Source organism: Rhinoraja longicauda, chromosome 16 (assembly GCF_053455715.1).
Source record: "Rhinoraja longicauda isolate Sanriku21f chromosome 16, sRhiLon1.1, whole genome shotgun sequence".
NCBI lineage: Eukaryota > Metazoa > Chordata > Chondrichthyes > Rajiformes > Arhynchobatidae > Rhinoraja > Rhinoraja longicauda.
In genome coordinates this window covers 32,138,958-32,156,639 of record NC_135968.1, presented here as the reverse complement: position 1 = coordinate 32,156,639, position 17,682 = coordinate 32,138,958, and the positions used below count along the sequence as shown (strand labels likewise).

The following is a 17,682-nucleotide window of genomic DNA, read 5'->3' as shown; positions in this document are numbered from 1 at the left end:
CTAGCCAGGTTAGCAACTGCCATCGAGGTAAGAGTTTGTCACATGGAAAGACAGCATGTACGGGTGATATCACCTTAAGATACAAGGCTATCAACAGCCATTTCCATGTCAAATCACAAGATATTCAAGTTCACCAACAGCTTACTTGGAAAGATGAGGATCGATTTCTCTGCTGAATAGTAGTGGTGATACATTTGGCATGTGAACACTTGTTGAGGAAAGAAATGGTGAAATTATTCAAGACACTTGTCTATACAAGTGCAATGATGTAGTTCTCATTGCAAAGTCGATGCATTGATGTCAGATAAATATATGCGATTTGGCGATGCTATTTTATTCCATGGTTAAATATTTGACAACAATGAGGGTCAGTGTCGGCTCTCATAGGAAGTTGGCCATTTGGACAATATAGATGAATGTTGATCATTATATCATGTCTGGATACAGGTCAACCCCTTCAGCAAAGATTGAAATCAATTAAAATATTTGTAGCCAACATTTCTTGTCCATAACTTGACAGCGAGTGTTAAATATCATTAAAAATACCTTGACATTATCAAAATTAACAGGACAGGTGGATGATGCTCGAATCCCAAGTTTATTTTCTTTCTTCCCCACATGGAGACCTTCAGTATCTTTATCTACTATGAAGCAGGTGATTCCTCTATAGCCCTGGAAACAAATAAATAGCTTGTCACCTTCAGTTGGTACAGTTAATTCCATCCATCAATTTGCAGCACTTTTGCTTTATTAACATTCAGGTTTTACTAACTTTGACCTGGAATTCATTTCACTTAATGAACTGTAAATTACTGAGAAATCCCAGAAACTCCATGGCAAAATGTTGGAATTTCACCCCTCATTGGTACCAACAAGTTCAGAACTTCAAGGTGAATGCAAACATTCCAACTTTGCTGGATGAACTTTGATGGAAAATTTCGTGGTTCTGTTCGACCAGACTAGAGAAGCCATCACAGAATTAATTGTTAATGGTGTATATCGATTTTCTCAAGCAAAGCAGCATCCCACAGTGATTAGTTTCAATTTGATGTAGCACAGAATCAAACCAAAGAGAGAAGAACAAATTAAGAATGGTTGAAAAATGAAATATGTAGCCAGATCTGTCTAAGAAATTCAGGAAAAGCAACGTGAAGAAGGATGGCACGATGGCGCAGCGGTAGAGTTTCTGCCTGGGTTCGATCCTGACTACGGGTACTGTCTGTTGCGGAGTTAATACGTTCTCCCCGTGAGTTTTCTCCGGGTTCTCCGGTATCCTCCCACATTCCAAAGATGTACAGGTTTGTACATTAATTGGCTTCAGTAAAAATTGTAAAACTGTCTCTAGCGTGTATCATAGTGTTAGTGTATGGGGATGGCTGGTCGGTGTGGACTCGGTGGACTGAAGGGCCTGTTTCTGCACTGTAAACTAAACTAAACTAAACTAAGCAAGGACAAGAAGAGATTCAGCAAGATGTTGCCTGACCATGCGGCATGGGCTGGGACTTTTTCTTTAGAGTGTAGGAGGCTGAGGAGTGTCCTTATTGAAGAGCACAAGATCATGGGAAGCAAGGATAATGTGCACACCCACTATCAAAAACTAGAGGGTAGAGGGAACTTATTTAAGAGGGACTTCAGGGGCAACTTTTTTTCCCACTCAGAGGGTAGTCATATCAGCAGCTGTCAGAAGAATTTATTGAAGCAGAGAGAATTATGAATTGTAATAGACATTTGGACAGATATATGGATAGGAAGGGTTTATGGGCCAAATTCAAGTAAATGGAACGTCCAATATGCCAATCTCATTGGCATGGATAACGTGGGGCGAAGGCCCTGTTGCTCTGCTGTACAACTCTAAGACTCTATGTTAAGAGACTTTACCATAGTCATCTGGAGGAATAGACGTGACTATTCGGTTAAGTTTTTTTATTTGTATTGGATGCAAATTATTTAATTAATCTGTTGTGTTGAGGGGAAACATAACTATATATTGTGGCGTAAATCCGATATAGCAGGATAAATTAGAAAACAACGTTTTTAGTTCGATCAGCAACATTCATGCCAGAATGTAATTAGTCAAATCCCTTGCATACTCATTTCCAATTTGTTTTATCCTGTCCCTCAATTACTTTTATAACCTATTTGAAAATGCTGTCATAGTTTTTATTACAATGATACACTCTACCGGCGTTTTCCACAACCTTTGTACCCAGTTATGACGAAAAATTCATCTTCACTACCTTGAAATTGCTTACATTTAATTTTATAACAGTGTTCCAAGGTACTGAAAACATTATTTGTACACGCTTTTCTTAGAGGAACCACAAAGGGCGATGAGGGAATGAAAAGACACGTGCTCAGGGATGATTGACAATGGAAAACCTGAAAGACAGCCAAATAGACCAAAGACAAAAATACTTCTCCAGGCATCCTGAATTTAAAGCAGTTGGGGTTGGGTTTGGAATATGTAGGATTTATACAAAAAAACACTTCTAGTGAAGGAAACTGAATAGTTAATTCAGTATTTTGTTTCAAAAACAAAATTATACATTCAATGCAAAATTAGTGATAACGGATGGAGGTTCTTGAACATTCCACAGTAAAAAATTGCTTTGATACTTACAGATGAGGGGTTTGCATTTGCCATAACTAGAAATATTCCAGCATAATCAGCATTACTAATCCACATCTTGGAACCATTGATGACATAATAATCTTTATGTTTCTCTGCAGTAGTCTTTAAAGAGAATGCATCACTTCCTGAATCAACTTCTGAAAGACAGAAACTGCCAACCTAAAGATTTTAAGAGCAGTTATCAAAGGTTACTTGATGTCATTTGAATAGCAATGTTGCAAACTAATTATTTGTTACCACTGTAATCTTATACTAATGGCAAAGGACAAGTTAAACAAATGTTTCATATATCTCCATAATATACAAGTAACTCAGGCACTTCCTGGAATCAGTCAAACTTGCAAGCCTATCATTGCCACAGCACATGCAATGACATCATTTCCATGCCTGCCTGGTAATTATCCTTGGCAGCAATCTCCCAACACTTCATCAATTCCCCCTCCCCCCAATTTCCACACTTTGAGAAGGCTAGTTCCCATCAACAGCCCACCAATGTATTACCATTGCTGATTCTGAACCATTTATCAATTAGTGAAATTCCTACATTTCTCCCAATGTCAATTATTGTTGGGCTTCTGACTGCTAATCTTCCAAATCTATCCAAAGGGAAAGGAGTGCAGGATGGCACATTTTTGTCAAAGAAAATTTTGTAATGGCTGGCCTTCTGCAGCGGAGTCATTGCTGTGTCTATCTGGTGCTCCAGATATCCAATGATTGAACTACAATTTCAGGTTTTAAATGTTTGTATATGGAATGAGCAAAGTTTAAAAATTAATAATATTCAAGTCATTGCTGACAGCCAACTGTCAATTTTTCCATAAAGTAATGTTACACTGCATATTTATCACACTGATGAAAATATATATTATTCTGTCAAATGTTGTTCTGGCATGCATGTTAAGAATAGCAGCAGCAAACTTTCTTCAATCAATAGTTTGGATAGTTGTTGAGATTTCCCTGAGAACTAAATTATTCTGGTTACCAACCTTTCTTGGGTAAAAAAATACTAGAAAATGTACTAGGAGACAAGAGAAAAATGCAAAGTATCTTTGTAGCAGCTTACAGCAGTGATTTACAGCATTTTAGACCACTGAAAACTTTACCATAATTCTGGGAATTTAACGTTAATAATCTAGTCTTTCAAATGTTCTGATTCTTCAGGTAGAATTCTTTATATTCCACAAATTCCATTTACAACTCACCATATCTTTGGCAAGTCGAGGTAGATATTTATTTTTTTGTTCTTCTGTTCCATATTCCATCAATAGTGTGTTGATTAAAGTGTTCTGTATATCACAAAGGACTGCTACCGATGGGTCCACTTTGGCTAACTCTTCAATGACAAGCAGAGACGAAAAGAAGGTTGATTCTGATCCATCATATTTTTCCGGAATTTCAATTCCCATCAACTAAAAATGAAGAATCACAAAATATTTTCTATATAACTGTGCAACATTCATAAAAATTACTCAACATAGAAAAATGACAAATATTACAATGTTGTTAAAGTGATTTGCAATACTTTTGCTGATTGTTTAGGCACACGGAACTGAAGGCTTAAAATTAGGCATTAAAGTTACCAGAAAATATTTTAAGAACTGGGTTGTTAAAAGGGAAATCTAATTGATGCCCGAACAGTAAATTACAGTACCCTCTATAATGTTTGGGACAAAGACCCATCATTTATTTATTTACCTCTGTACTCCACAATTTGAGATTTGCAATAGAAAAAAATCACATGTGGTTAAAGTGCACATTGTCAAATTTTAATAAAGGCCATTTTTATACATTTTGGTTTCACCATGTAGAAATTACAGCAGTATTTATACATAGTCCTCCATTTCAGGGCACCATAATGTTTGGGCCACAGCAATGTCATGTAAATGAAAGTAGTCATGTTTAGTATTTTGTTGCATATCCTTTCCATACAATGACTGCTTGAGGTCTGCGATTCATGGACATCACCAGTTGCTAGGTGCCTTCTCTGGTGATGCTCTGCCAGGCCTGTATTGCAGCCATCTTTAGCTTATGCTTGTTTCGGAGGCTAGTCCCCTTCAGTTTTCTCTTCAGCATGTAAAAGGCATGCTTAATTGGGTTCAGATTAGATGATTGACTTGGCCATTCAAGAATTGACCATTATTTAGCTTTAAAATAATTCGGTGAGACCATGCGCAGGCTCGGCGATCGTTTCGTTCAGTCCGCCTTAACCAACCTGATCTCCCACTTCAACGCCCCATTGCCAATCTGACATTTCTGTCCTGGGCCTCCTCCATTGTCATAGTGAGGCCCAGCGCAAATTGGAGGAACAGCATCTAATATTTCGCTTGAGCAGTTTACACCCCAGCGGTATGAACATTGACCTCTCTAACTTCAGATAGTTCCTCTGTCCATCTCTTTCCCCTCCCTCTTCCCAGTTCTCCCACTAGTCTTCCTGTCTCCTACTACATCCTATCTTTGTCCCGCCTCCTCCCCTGACATCAGTCCGAAGAAGGGCCTCGACCTGAAACGTCACCAATTACTTCTCTCCTGAAATGCTGCCTGACCCGCTGGCTCAAAATCCAGCATTTTGTGTCTACCTTCGATTTAAACCGGCATCTGCAGTTTTTTTCCTACACATCCTTAAGAATTTTTCATATGCATAAAATATCGAGCATCCATCAGCAAATCTGAATTTTGCCCCAGACCAATCTAAAGACCTGCCTTATAAAAATAACATTATGTCTAGTTCCCCAACACAAAAGCTTCTTGGAACAAGACTCCTCTGCATTAATTGTGAAGTCGTTAGTATTAAACAAAAGGGGTTAATATAAGATGAGTGTAAATAGGTTGTTGATGGTCATAATGGACTCAGTAGGCCAGAGGATCTGTTCCCGTGACTCTGTGTTCTATTAATTTGATATGACATTTGAGTTGCTTACTTATTCCTTATGAACTGGCCAGGGTAAATTAATGCATATTGTGTTAGACTAATGAAAGGAGTTTTGTTTTGTGTTTAATAAATTGTACATTATCTCCCACCCTATACTGATTCAAATAAGCATCTTGATCAGGTACGTACCTAATTGTGGCAGAATCTACAAGAAAACAGTAATTTGTCCACGTAAGAAACAAGTACAGTGCAAGCAAATGTCAAATTATAAAACCTTCAGAGTACATGTGTATCTGACTAGACCAGAAAAAAAACAATATCTCAGAAAGCGATATAGGAGTCTTATAATTTATTACTATTCCAGCTAATTGAACAGAATTCAACTTGTAATAATTTACCAAATTATGTGCAAAGCATTGGCATTGAATACAAGTACGATCATCGGAAGCATATGGTTAATCTCAGGATTTTGTCAATTTTTTAAAGTAACAAAATACAAGGCTTCTCCAGTAAAATATTACTAACCCCTTGTTCAAACAGTCCTGAAATGACAGATTCATCCATTTGAGACTGCTCATCCATTTTGTGGACCAGTGGTGCTACTCGCTCCTGAGCAAACTTAGCAACTGAAAAAAAAATTGAAGTTGTCAGTAAGAAACAAAATGATACTTCACCCCACTGAAAAAGTAAAGATTCTGAAATAAAGTATACAGTATTTTTCATAGTTTACAGTTAGGAATTTATATCATCCATTTTCCTTTGATGTTCTTATCTACTCATCAGAGTGATGGATGTTACCAGCAGCAATGACATTTTTCTACTCTACGGTGTTGGTATCATGTATTCTGAAGTTCATCCAACACATCAACCACAAAAGAAATATAGTCCAACTAATACTGTAGGTAAGCAACCTTTCTTACCACTGTAGCAGATTTTTAATTCCTATCCTCTCTTCTTACAGCTATTATTAAAGGAGGATTCAATGAAATAAAAGGCAAAGCCCATCAGACCTATCCATTCAGTCAACTTTGCCAAATGAACTGGGAATGCAATGCAAAAAATACCTTCAAATATACTTGACCACAGAATGGACTTTCAATTTCAATTTTGAATAGTCTGGTTTTAACAAGATATCATCTCCCCAAAACTCCACCTGCTATAACCTTCATCTTAAAATGCAATGACAGAATAAGATAATTTCACCTATTTGGAAGCGAATCAACCATTCCCAATCATGATAGAATGGATTTTAAAGCTTTAAAATTGTCTCCAAAAATTTTGAACGTGCAGAACAATCCCCCCACCCCCCTAATAACTAACACTTTCGAGATTCTCTTCTTAAAAATACCATATTCTTTTGACTTAATCTCAATGCCAAATATTACCTTGCATTTCATATGAGATGATCAAACATGTAATGGAACAGAATTATTTGCTCTAGTTAATCATTATCATAAGGCTCTAATATTTTGTCATTATTAGATTAGAATTGAGGTTTATTTAAGTATAATTCATCTAGATTTTGTGATGGGTCAAATGCGTGACTGTCACAGGTTAGTTATAACGATTTAAATTACTTACTGGCATCTGCACACTGGCAATTAGTCAACGAAATCTGCTATTCAATGTGGTCTATTACTTGAATATATACGTTCCCCTTTGCCAACCAAATTTTGTCCATTCACAATAAAGCCTTTAATAATCAAGACATGCATCTTACCTTAGTGTGGTTCAACAACTGATTTTTAAAAAATCAACTGAGCCCTGCAGAGAACTGAAAATTGCAGAGCTGTGACGTAGCCCAGACCATCACAAAAACCAGCCTACCTTCCGTTGCTTCCATCTACTCACGCTGCCTCAGCAAGACCACCAGCATAATAAAGGACCAATCTCACCCCGGCCACTCCCTCTGTTCCCCTCTCCCATCAGGCAAGAGGTACAGAAGTTTGAAAACACATACAGTGCATTCAGAAAGAATTCAGACCCCTTCACTTTTTCCACATTTTGTTACGTTACAGCCTTATTTTATAATGGATTAAATTCTTTTTTTTTTTATCATCAATCTACACACAATACCCCAGAATGAAGCAGCGAAAACTGGTGTTTAGAAATTTTTGCAAAATAATTAAAAATAAATAACTGAAATATCACATTTACATAAGTAAATTTAATCCATTTAAAAATAAGGCTGTAATGTCACAAAATGTGGAAAAAGTGAAGGGGTCTGAATACTTTCTGAATGCACGGTACCTCCAGATTCAGGAAGAGTTCTTTCCCCAGCAGATATCAAGCAAATGAACAGTCCTCACATCAGCTAGAATGCGATACTGACTTTCCATCTACTTCATTGGAGACCTTTGAATTATATTTACTCGGACTTTATCGAACATGAACGTTATATCTTGCACTAAATATTATACCTTTATCTTTATCTTTATCTGTGTACTGTGTATCTTTATCTTTGTACTGTGGGCAGCTTGATAGCATTCATGTATAGTCTTTTCTTTGACGGGATAGTATGCACACAAACAATTTTTGCTGTACTTCAGTACACTTGACAATAAACTAAACTATCTTATCTTCCAGGACACAAGTCTATTTCAGACTCTGCATTTGATTTACCCAGTATCAACCTGCTTTCACCAAGTCACTACACTGCTTCCAATGAAAAAATAAATAAATGTCATTCAAACATTTAAACTTTAGAAACTCACAGTAATAAGAAATAATTAAGATTCTGGCAGCATTAAGATGTACACTGTTATACCAGTTGAACCTCTTTGAAACACTAGCATAGTTACAGACAAAATTTTCACTCTTTTAAAATTTAAATGCATCCCAGCCTCAACATTGCCCCATTTTTCCTCATGTCTCCCTTTACATTTTGCAACTAATTTCTACCCGAATGCAGTTAGTTTTAATCTCCTCAAGTTCTGATGTTTCTTATTACCCAATTTATTTCTGATTGCTTCCCATGAATGTTTCGAACTAGACATGTGAACAGAATGGAAGAAAGACACAGAAGCAGCAAGACGGATTTAAGATTGATTTTGGAGCTGGTTGGTGGTAATTGCTGAAGAGGGTTCCCACTTAGTCCTAATAATACACAGCATCAGGTAATTGAAAACAAAGTCTTTCAAACAGACAGTGACAAATTGCAAGGTGATTAAAAAGACAGAGATGCATGTCATTTTCTCCCCAAAGCATACAAACAAAAAAGAATAATTTTAAAATAAGCAATCCAAGAGATATATTAGTTCACCTCTTTACTGCAATCAACCGTATCTATATTTAATGTATAAATTACGGATGAATTTATTTATAAGAACAATAATTTAAATAATAATAATCAGTTTCTTGAAGAAAAAGAGCATAACAATGAAACTCTGACCCTGATATTCATGAGGGGGGAATGGAGAAGGGGGGAAGCTGCCCTGAAAGATTGAGCAAATTTGACAGCAGGTCAAGTTGATTGCAAAGCAAGTTCATATTTTAGGGATGAAGGGACTATAAAATCCTCATTTTTGCATGAGCGAGGTTAAAGATTTTCTTTGGGCAGCCTGTGGATGAAAGACATTTTTGCTTCTCTTGGCCCACAAGAAGCGCTATAAGAGTTTTATCCACATGAAAATACACTCTCTTATCACACTCTGCAGTCTGACTCTGCAACTGACTTTACTTAGTCATAGAGTGATACAATGTAGAAACGAGCCCTTCGGCCCAACTTGCCCACACCGGCCAACATGTCCCAGCTACACTAGTCCCACCTGCCTGCATTTGGTGCATATGTCTCCAAACCTGTCCGATCCATGCACCTGTCTAACTGTTTCTTAAACGTTGGGATAGTCCCAGCCTCAACTACCTCCTCTAGCAGTTTGTTCCATACACCCACTACCCTTAGTGTGAAAAAGTTACCCCTCAGATTCCTATTAAATCTTTTACCCTTCACCTTGAACCTATGTTCTCTGGTCCTCGATTCCCCTACTCTGGGCAAGAGATTCTGTGCATTTACCCAATTTATCAGGTGGATAGGTTGGGATGATTTTATACATTTCTATAAAATCACCCTTCATCCTCCAGCGCTCCAAGGAATCGAGACCTAGCCTACTCAACCTCTCCCTGTAGCTCAGACCCTCTAGTCCTGGAAACATTCTTGTAAATCTTCTCTGAACCCTTTCACGCTTGAAAATATCTTTCCTATAACATGGTGCCCAGAACTGAACAAGGGTCTCGACCCGAAACGTCACCCATTCCTTCTCTCCCGAGATGCTGCCTGACCTGCTGAGTTACTCCAGCATTTTGTGAACAATACTCTAAATGCGGTCTCACCAATGTCTTATACAACTGCAACATGACCTCCCAACTTATCCACCTGATAAATTTTAATTCTTTATTTTATAGTAATTTAAATGTCAGGACAATTCTCATAACATTTTGTACTAATGTTGTGTATCTGCAATCATCAATGTCAGCAATAATGACCAGGTAAGCGATGACATGGATCAATTTTCTCTTCCATCCTAGAACAATTTAGTGCATTATCTCTAAACTCACAAAAGGAGGCAGATTCTAAAATTGCAATTTTATGATTCCATTTCTTGTAGCAGTCACCTAAGGCAACCCTGCACAAGACTGTCAAGTTGCAGACATATGGAGTTCTATCCACTGGAAAGTTAATTAAGAATAATAAAAATAATTTTATTACGAGGATATTAGAGATGAAGAGTAGAATTTAAATTTCAAAAGAAAATAATTAAGGCAAAAACAAGTCAGTGATTCACTGAACTCCACAGACCATTTTCTTTTCAATTAATTTCAAAGTGAAAGTTACATACGTTTATTAAAAGATAGTTGAAATCCAGCTTCCATAGATGAAACCATTCCAATTGACTCATTTAGTTTGCATAATGTAACAAATCAGCAAAAGGAACAATAAAAACAATTAAACTTAACAACTAATTTTCATGGTACAACAGTCAATCTTACAATATTGATCAGATTGTTTAAAAAAAAAAGAAAAAAAAAGAGAAATAGAAGCTAATGCTAAAGTCTGAAGGCAGGAAATAAACGCGAATCTAGCAATAAATTGGCTAGAGAACAATATCATTTTTAAAAAAAATTCTGGGCTACTGGAATTAACTGGAACTGGCTTGTAGAAAGTACAAGCCTCTGATGCACGGTAGCGCAGCGGTAGAGTTGCTGCTTTACAGCGAATGCAGCGCCGGAGACTCAGGTTCGATCCTGACTACAGGTGCTGCACTGTAAGGAGTTTGTACGTTCTCCCGTGACCTGCGTGGGTTTTCTCCGAGATCTTCGGTTTCCTCCCACACTCCAAAGACGTACAGGTATGTAGGTTAATTGGCTGGGTAAAATGTATGTAGGATAGTGTTAATGTACGGGGATCACTGGGCGGCACGGACTTGGAGGGCCGAAAAGGCCTGTTTCCGGCTGTATATATATGATGATATATGATGCAGCTGCAAGCTGGAGGGAATACAGCAACAAGGTTAGCTGTTCCATAGCTCTACTTGAGCTCAGCTTTTGAGGAATAATGTCCTCAGATTTGTATACAATTTTATAGTATTTTTTGTTTGGGCAAAATGGCAGATCTTCACAATATGAAACTAAAAATCAAACCTGTTTCTTTCATCATAGTCTCTTCTTCTGTAAACGTCTGTAGAGGTGCATAATAGCTGCCTTTAGCTGTTATAGTATCCAAGGCAATTTCAATACTGGAAGATCTCGAAGGTCCTTGGTGCACCCCCGGAAATGCTGAACGCCAGGGTCTGACAATGACTCTTCCCAGCTTTTGGCCATTATGCAATTAGAATAGTAAAGTTTAAAAAAATCATTACTCATCTATTGCAACTTCAATCAGGAAAGGTTTAAAATGCATGCTAAAAATAGCTTGACAACTTTAAATCCCTTCCCTATTCATTTTTATATTTGAAATCAATGTTATTTGCAGTAGTAGCAATTATGATGCTATTTAGATACATAGTCCTAGATTCAAGTCTCATTCTTGTAATCTTAATCTGTTAATTTCTTCTTTCGATATTCAATATTAAATTAAATATAACTTGACACTTTAATGTTACACCCAAACTGTTCCCAGGCTCAGATTCAGTATATTGTTTTTTAGGTTTGATCAATTTTCATTGTTTCAACAATTTGTTATTGATACAAATTAGTAACCACACAATTCCTACCACAGATATCCTGGCACTTAAATCACTAGTTTCCCCACCTAACAAGGATTGTTTTCTTTTCTGCGCTTCTATTCATTCGTCACCTGAAAACTTAATTGGTTTCTACAAATATAACGTTTTCCTCAGCTTTGAAACACTTCCCCAAAAATGTCAAGGAAATTGCTTACCTAGGACCTTCTCCCATTCAATCCTATATGTCAATGACTAGATCCGAAAAGTAATTGCCCAATTTATTCTTAATCGATCAATTCTGTTAGTTAATCTTGCAATGATCTCTACTTTACGCACTCTCTTAAGTATACAATCTTGAGTGCCTCTCTACGCAAAGAATATTTTTCATTACCCCACGTCTCAATTGATGACACTGACAGCCCAAACAATTTAATATTAAATTATTAAGTTATGAACTTAGTATTTGCTTTTATCATCTAAGGTCAGAGCTTCCTTAATGAATAAACATTTGAAATAAAGGATAAAGATAATGAATGACATTGCTGAAAGGGGGGGGGGGGGGGGGGCGCAAAATTGGCCATTCGGCTATTGTCGAAATTACCATCTATTTAAATCTGTACGTATTTAAATATGTCCTCACGCAAAATTTACAGGTAGAGTATTTTAAAGATTCACAATCCTCTCAGATTGAACAGTTTTAGCTCTGTATTGCTGCAGCAAAACCTATTCCCTTTGCAATAAGGGCCAACATTCTCTTTGCTGAGTTATTAGCTGTACCTGTTCATTAACTATGTGTTTTCCCTACCCAAACACTTGAATGTCCCCAAACCCTAACATTTCTTCGTTTCAGATCATTTAAATAATATTCTATTTTTCGATATTTTTCTAACAAATTGAAAAATCTCAATATTTTCTGCCTTTTAAAAAAAATATCAACTCACTTCACCCTTGGAATTGAGAATAACATTTCCAGTTCTCGGGAGGCTAATGTAGGAGCAATAACCCTGCCACACACACTGCGGGAGGTGGTCGATGAGAGGACAATTTGAAAACTAGTGTGCTCATACCATCTCTTACACAGGACTACTGTATGCACCAAATGCATGGGCTCTAGGTTTCTCAATTCCAAATGCTCCTTCGCCATTTTGAGCAGTTGTGGCCAACATCCCTCACTGGGGATGTTGCACTTTTCAAAAAATGTTTGGAGCACATCCGTAAAAGTTTCCCTGCCTGACTGGTACTCTCCCCCATAACAAAGCTTATAATGGAGCATCAGTTTGAGAATCTGGTAATGGGTATGGGAACATTCCTGCCCAATATATCTGACAGAATAATTAGGGCTTCAGTACAGGGGAATATTGATCTGCAAAGGACTTTGATGTAGAAAAGAAAACTGCAGATGCTGGTTTAAATCGAAGGTAGACAAAAAAATGATGCAGGTTCCTTTGATGTAGGTTAATTTGGGGGATTTTATGGAGATAGCATTGGTGATTTTCTTCACCTACCTTTGTACTTCCAGGAAAAATTAATACATTACACTCAGTCCCTTCATTCACTCGTAAAAAATAGATTTCAAGCAGCTGAGGGCCTGATCTCGGAAGAACCATTAGCCACAACTTGCAAACTGCAAATGACCTGTTTATCCCTACATTGTTTTCTGTTAACCATTTTTAAAATCCGACCTTATCAACCCAGCCTTATGCAAATGATCGTAAGGGCTTGGAGTGTGAAAATATCAGCTATGCACTGTAGAGTAACCAGATTCTGGTTTCTTCTTAAAGCTGCAGCATTAGGGCAGGTTTGCAGAGAAGGAGGGGGAGGAAGGGGTTGAATATACTTAATGCAACCTTCATCCTGATATCCACTTTTGAGAATGATTGCATCAGGTTGTGTACAGAGCTTTGAAACACAAAGTGTCACTGTGTGCAGAGATTCTATTTGTTCCTGGTCTTGTAAACAATGCATTGTCCCTATTTGGCAGAGAACATCCCACTCATTCAAAATGCACCACACCTTTTGTCCCTTTTGGTAAACTTTCTGCTGGAAGGATCCTTGAACAGACTAAACATTCAACCTCTCAAACCAAAGCACTAAGACTGCACGGTGTGGTGAGAAAAGCTGTTCCCAACTGACCACAGGACTGTTTTGAGGTGACAGACTGGGACACACTCTGTAGTCCCCATGGAGAGGACATTGATGGACTTATGGACAGTGTTACCAGCTACATAACGTTCTGTGTGGATAACGTTGTCCCTGAGGAGACTGTACACTGCTTCTCCAACACAAGCCCTGGGTCACCAGTGACATAAAGGCCCTTCTCAACCAGAAGAAGAGGGCCTTCAGGAATGGTGACAGGGAGGAGGTGAAACGGGTGCAAAGACCTGAAAGCAAGACTGAGATGGGGCAAGGACGACAACAGGAGGAAGCTGGAGCTGAAACTGCAGCAGAACAACATGAGGGATGTGTAGAGCGGTATGAAGAGCATTACAGGCTGCAAGAAGACCAGTGGCCTGGGGAGGGAAAGCAATCAGGACTGGACCAACGAGCTAAACCTGTTTTTAAAAATAGATTTGATGGTTGGGTCTCTGCCCACCCTGCCCCCTGACAGGCTCTCCCCCTCAAACCCCCGGTACACTTCCTCTGCCCTTTTTTTGTCGCGCCTGACCATCAAAGCTGAGCAGGTGAGGAAGGAGCTGAGCAGACTCCGCCCAGGCAAAGACATTGGTCCTGATGGTGTCTGCTCCAGGGTGCTCAAGGCGTGTGCCAGCCAGTTGTGCGGAGTACTCCAGCATATCTTCAACCTGAGCCTGGGGAGGGTTCCTGTAGTTTGGAAGACATCCTGTCTGTCTTGTGTTCCAAAGAGGACGCGCCCCAGCTCCGCCAATGACCACAGACCGGTGGCGCTGACTTTGCACATCATGAAGTCCCTGGAGAGGCTGGTGCTCACTTGTCTGCTCCATCGTTCCTATGCTCACCTGGATAAGCTGGGAAGCATTGTGAGTCACGTTTTTTTCACTTCTCCAGTGCTTTAAACACCAGCCGGCCTGCACGGCTAGGGAGCAAACTGACGAAGATGCGGGTGGATGCTCCATTGGTACCCTAGATTACCAACTACCTGACTGGATGACCATAATATATCAAGCTACAAAACTGTCTGAGACATGGTAGTGAGCAACACAGGGGTCCCACAAGGAACGGTCCTTTCTCCCTTCCTGTTCACCATCTACACCTCGGACTTCAGATATAACTTGGACTCCTGCCGCCTGCAGAAGATTTCAAATGACTCTGCAATTGAGGGCTGCATCAGTGAGGGGAGGGAAGCTAAATACAGAGGTGTGGTCAACGACTTTATTGAGTGGTGTGGGCTGAATCACCTGCGGCTCAACACCGACTACAAAGTTAATGGTGGACTTTAGGAGGAGAGGAACACCCATGTCCCCATCAATGGTGTGGATGTGCAGTTTACCAGGGAGTACAAATACCTTGGAATGTACCTGGACAGTAAACTGGACTGGTCCAGGAACACCGAGGCCCTGAACAAGAAGGGACAGAGCCAGCTGTACTTTTTGAGAAGGCTCCGCTCCTTCAACGTCTGCAGTAAGATGCTGCAGATGTTCCACCAATCGGTGCTAGCCAGTGCCATCTTCTTCGCTGTCGTGTATTGGGGCAGCAGGGCGAAGGCCGCGGACGCCAATAGGATTAACAAACTCATCAGGAAGGCTGGGTCGGTACTAGGGGCGGAGTTGGATTCATGGGAGTTAGTCTTGGAGGGGATGATGCTCCTCAAATTGCACAGAATCCTGGACGATACAGCTCACCCTCTCCATGGCACACTGGTCAACCTGAGGAGTACCTTCAGCAACAGACTGGTTCCATCAAGATGCAGGACAGAATGCCACAGGAGATCCTTCTTCCCTGTGGCTATCAAACTGTACAACTCCTCCCCCTTCTGTCGTGGGGTAGGATAGATTGAGACTCACTCTCCTCCTCCCCCCCCCCCCCCCTCCACCCTCCACCCTCCCCAATCTTTGCACATCTCCAATCCTTTCCACTCGTCACTTTAATTTCATGTATCATGTATTTTATGACTGATGGCAGATCAATTTCCCTCCTGGGATATATAAAGTTCTATCGTATCGTATTGTTTTCTTCCTGCACAGCTGGAGTCACATTTGAACCTCATACTTCCCTTGAATGCGCTGTGATGTAGATCAGTCCTCCACTTCCTTATGGACCATGTTTTCAAAGAGGGTCTTTGTCAACATATATTCTGAGCAAAGATAGATGCAAAATGTTGTGGGGTCCCGATCCAAAACATCACCTATCCATTTTCTTCAGAGATGCTGCCTGACCCGCTGTTACTCCAACATTTTGTGTCTATCTTTTTACTTCAGTTCCTATTTACTTCATTCTGAGCAACTGCATAAATTAGGAACCTGTACTTGCTCAACCAGTCCCATGAATATCTTACAAAACAAACAATGTACCTGCACCTCATTGTGCTTGTGCATGTGACAATAAACTTGATTTATTCCAAAGTGCAGGAGTATGCACTGAGGGCTGCATTGAACCTTGATGCAGCCACCCCTAAGCTACAGTGGGGAAAGATTACAGTACAGGATCCTCCTATTACAACACCCTGAATAACCTCTCAAACTTTTCACTAATAAAACATGTGGAGATGAAACATTGGTGACGTTGACATATTGTGGTGAATGTATTTAATTGCTTGGCATAGTTGATGGAGTCAACGACATAACATAGCATGAAAACAGGCCCTTCAGCCCACCATGTCCACTCTGACCATCAGGCACCCATTTACCCTAATCACTATATTTTTGGGGAACTACAGAATGGGAACTCAACATTCATCATGCCATTGAACACCAACAGTCAACAAAATAGCACTTCCCACTCTTGTGGCATCAACGTTACTTTTCAATAGTCTAAATGTGCCAAGGACCTGATGCATGCTGGTCTGGACTGCTTCAAACAAATTTCTGCACAACTCAGAAGACTGTTAACTTGTTCATTGTAATCAATCAGCCTTCATTAAAAAAATTAAAAGGTTGTCTCACTCGAGAAGAAAATTCCTTTTGACATAGAATGTAGATTAAACAAGGGCAATTTCTGAATAATTTCTGTAAAGTGATTGGTATGGCAATTTCCTCTATTATGTACATGCAGAAAGGACACAAAAGTTATATAGTACTACACAAAGTTCTGAAAAATCAGATATTTTGCAATGAGACAAGAAATAAAACCAATCCCATAAAATTATTCTATGTGTAAGACATTGAAAAAAAAAAAGCAATACTTTTAAACAATAAGAAATTAAGATTCTATATTATGGGGGTGGGTTAAGTAATTAAATAAGTGTTTGAAATCAAAACACATCACTCATGAATCTATGAGCTCATTAGATAAATACACAGAGAAATAACTGTGTACACAGGCAGGGCTAGATGTACTTTTGTATCCAAAATTGATTTGTTTTCATCCAGGAGCTTTAATATTTGCTAGGCAAAAAGATCAGGGTGCCCTTTGGCAATTCAGATATTCAATAGCATTATTTATTGTTCTAAACGTTGAAGTTAAACATTTACAAAGCCTGAAGAAGGGTCTTGACCCAAAACATCACCCATTCCTCTCCAGAGATGCTGCCTGTCCTGCTGAGTTGCTCCAGCATTTTGTGCCTATCTTCAGCGTAAACCAGCATCTGCAGTTCCTTCATACACATTTACAAGGTATAATGGTTTGGATAGACAGTGCAGAAATAGCACACACAATTAATAGCACTTTTTGCCACTGAATGATTTTAAGGGCAATTACATTAAATACAACTTAAAAAGAACTGCTTGATTTGTTCTCAAGTGATCAGTAAAGTATATGCCCAACAGGAAGTCTTAAATTGATCAATTTAAGACTTCCTGTTGGGCATATACTTTACTGATCACTTGAGAACAAATCAAGCATCCAAGCATCAAGAACAATTTAATGTGATGCTGCAGCAGTCATGG

General features: G+C 39.0%; 1 protein-coding gene across 3 annotated transcripts in view; it reads right to left on the bottom strand.

Moving 5' to 3' along the window:
- Nucleotides 1-17,682, bottom strand: part of acadsb (acyl-CoA dehydrogenase short/branched chain) — a 33,179-nt gene that overhangs the window by 11,144 nt on the left and 4,353 nt on the right. The window contains exons 2-6 of one of the 3 annotated variants that reach the window (XM_078413565.1): nt 11,139-11,307; nt 6,027-6,127; nt 3,835-4,041; nt 2,621-2,791; nt 547-672 (exon numbers count right to left, since the gene is read on the bottom strand). In XM_078413565.1, coding sequence (XP_078269691.1) covers nt 547-672; nt 2,621-2,791; nt 3,835-4,041; nt 6,027-6,127; nt 11,139-11,307 — 774 coding nt within the window. Of the gene's footprint in view, nt 1-546; nt 673-2,620; nt 2,792-3,834; nt 4,042-6,026; nt 6,128-10,336; nt 10,409-11,138; nt 11,308-17,682 lie in introns of those variants that run through there. The other 2 variants (XM_078413566.1, XM_078413567.1) reach the window with 2 other exon arrangements.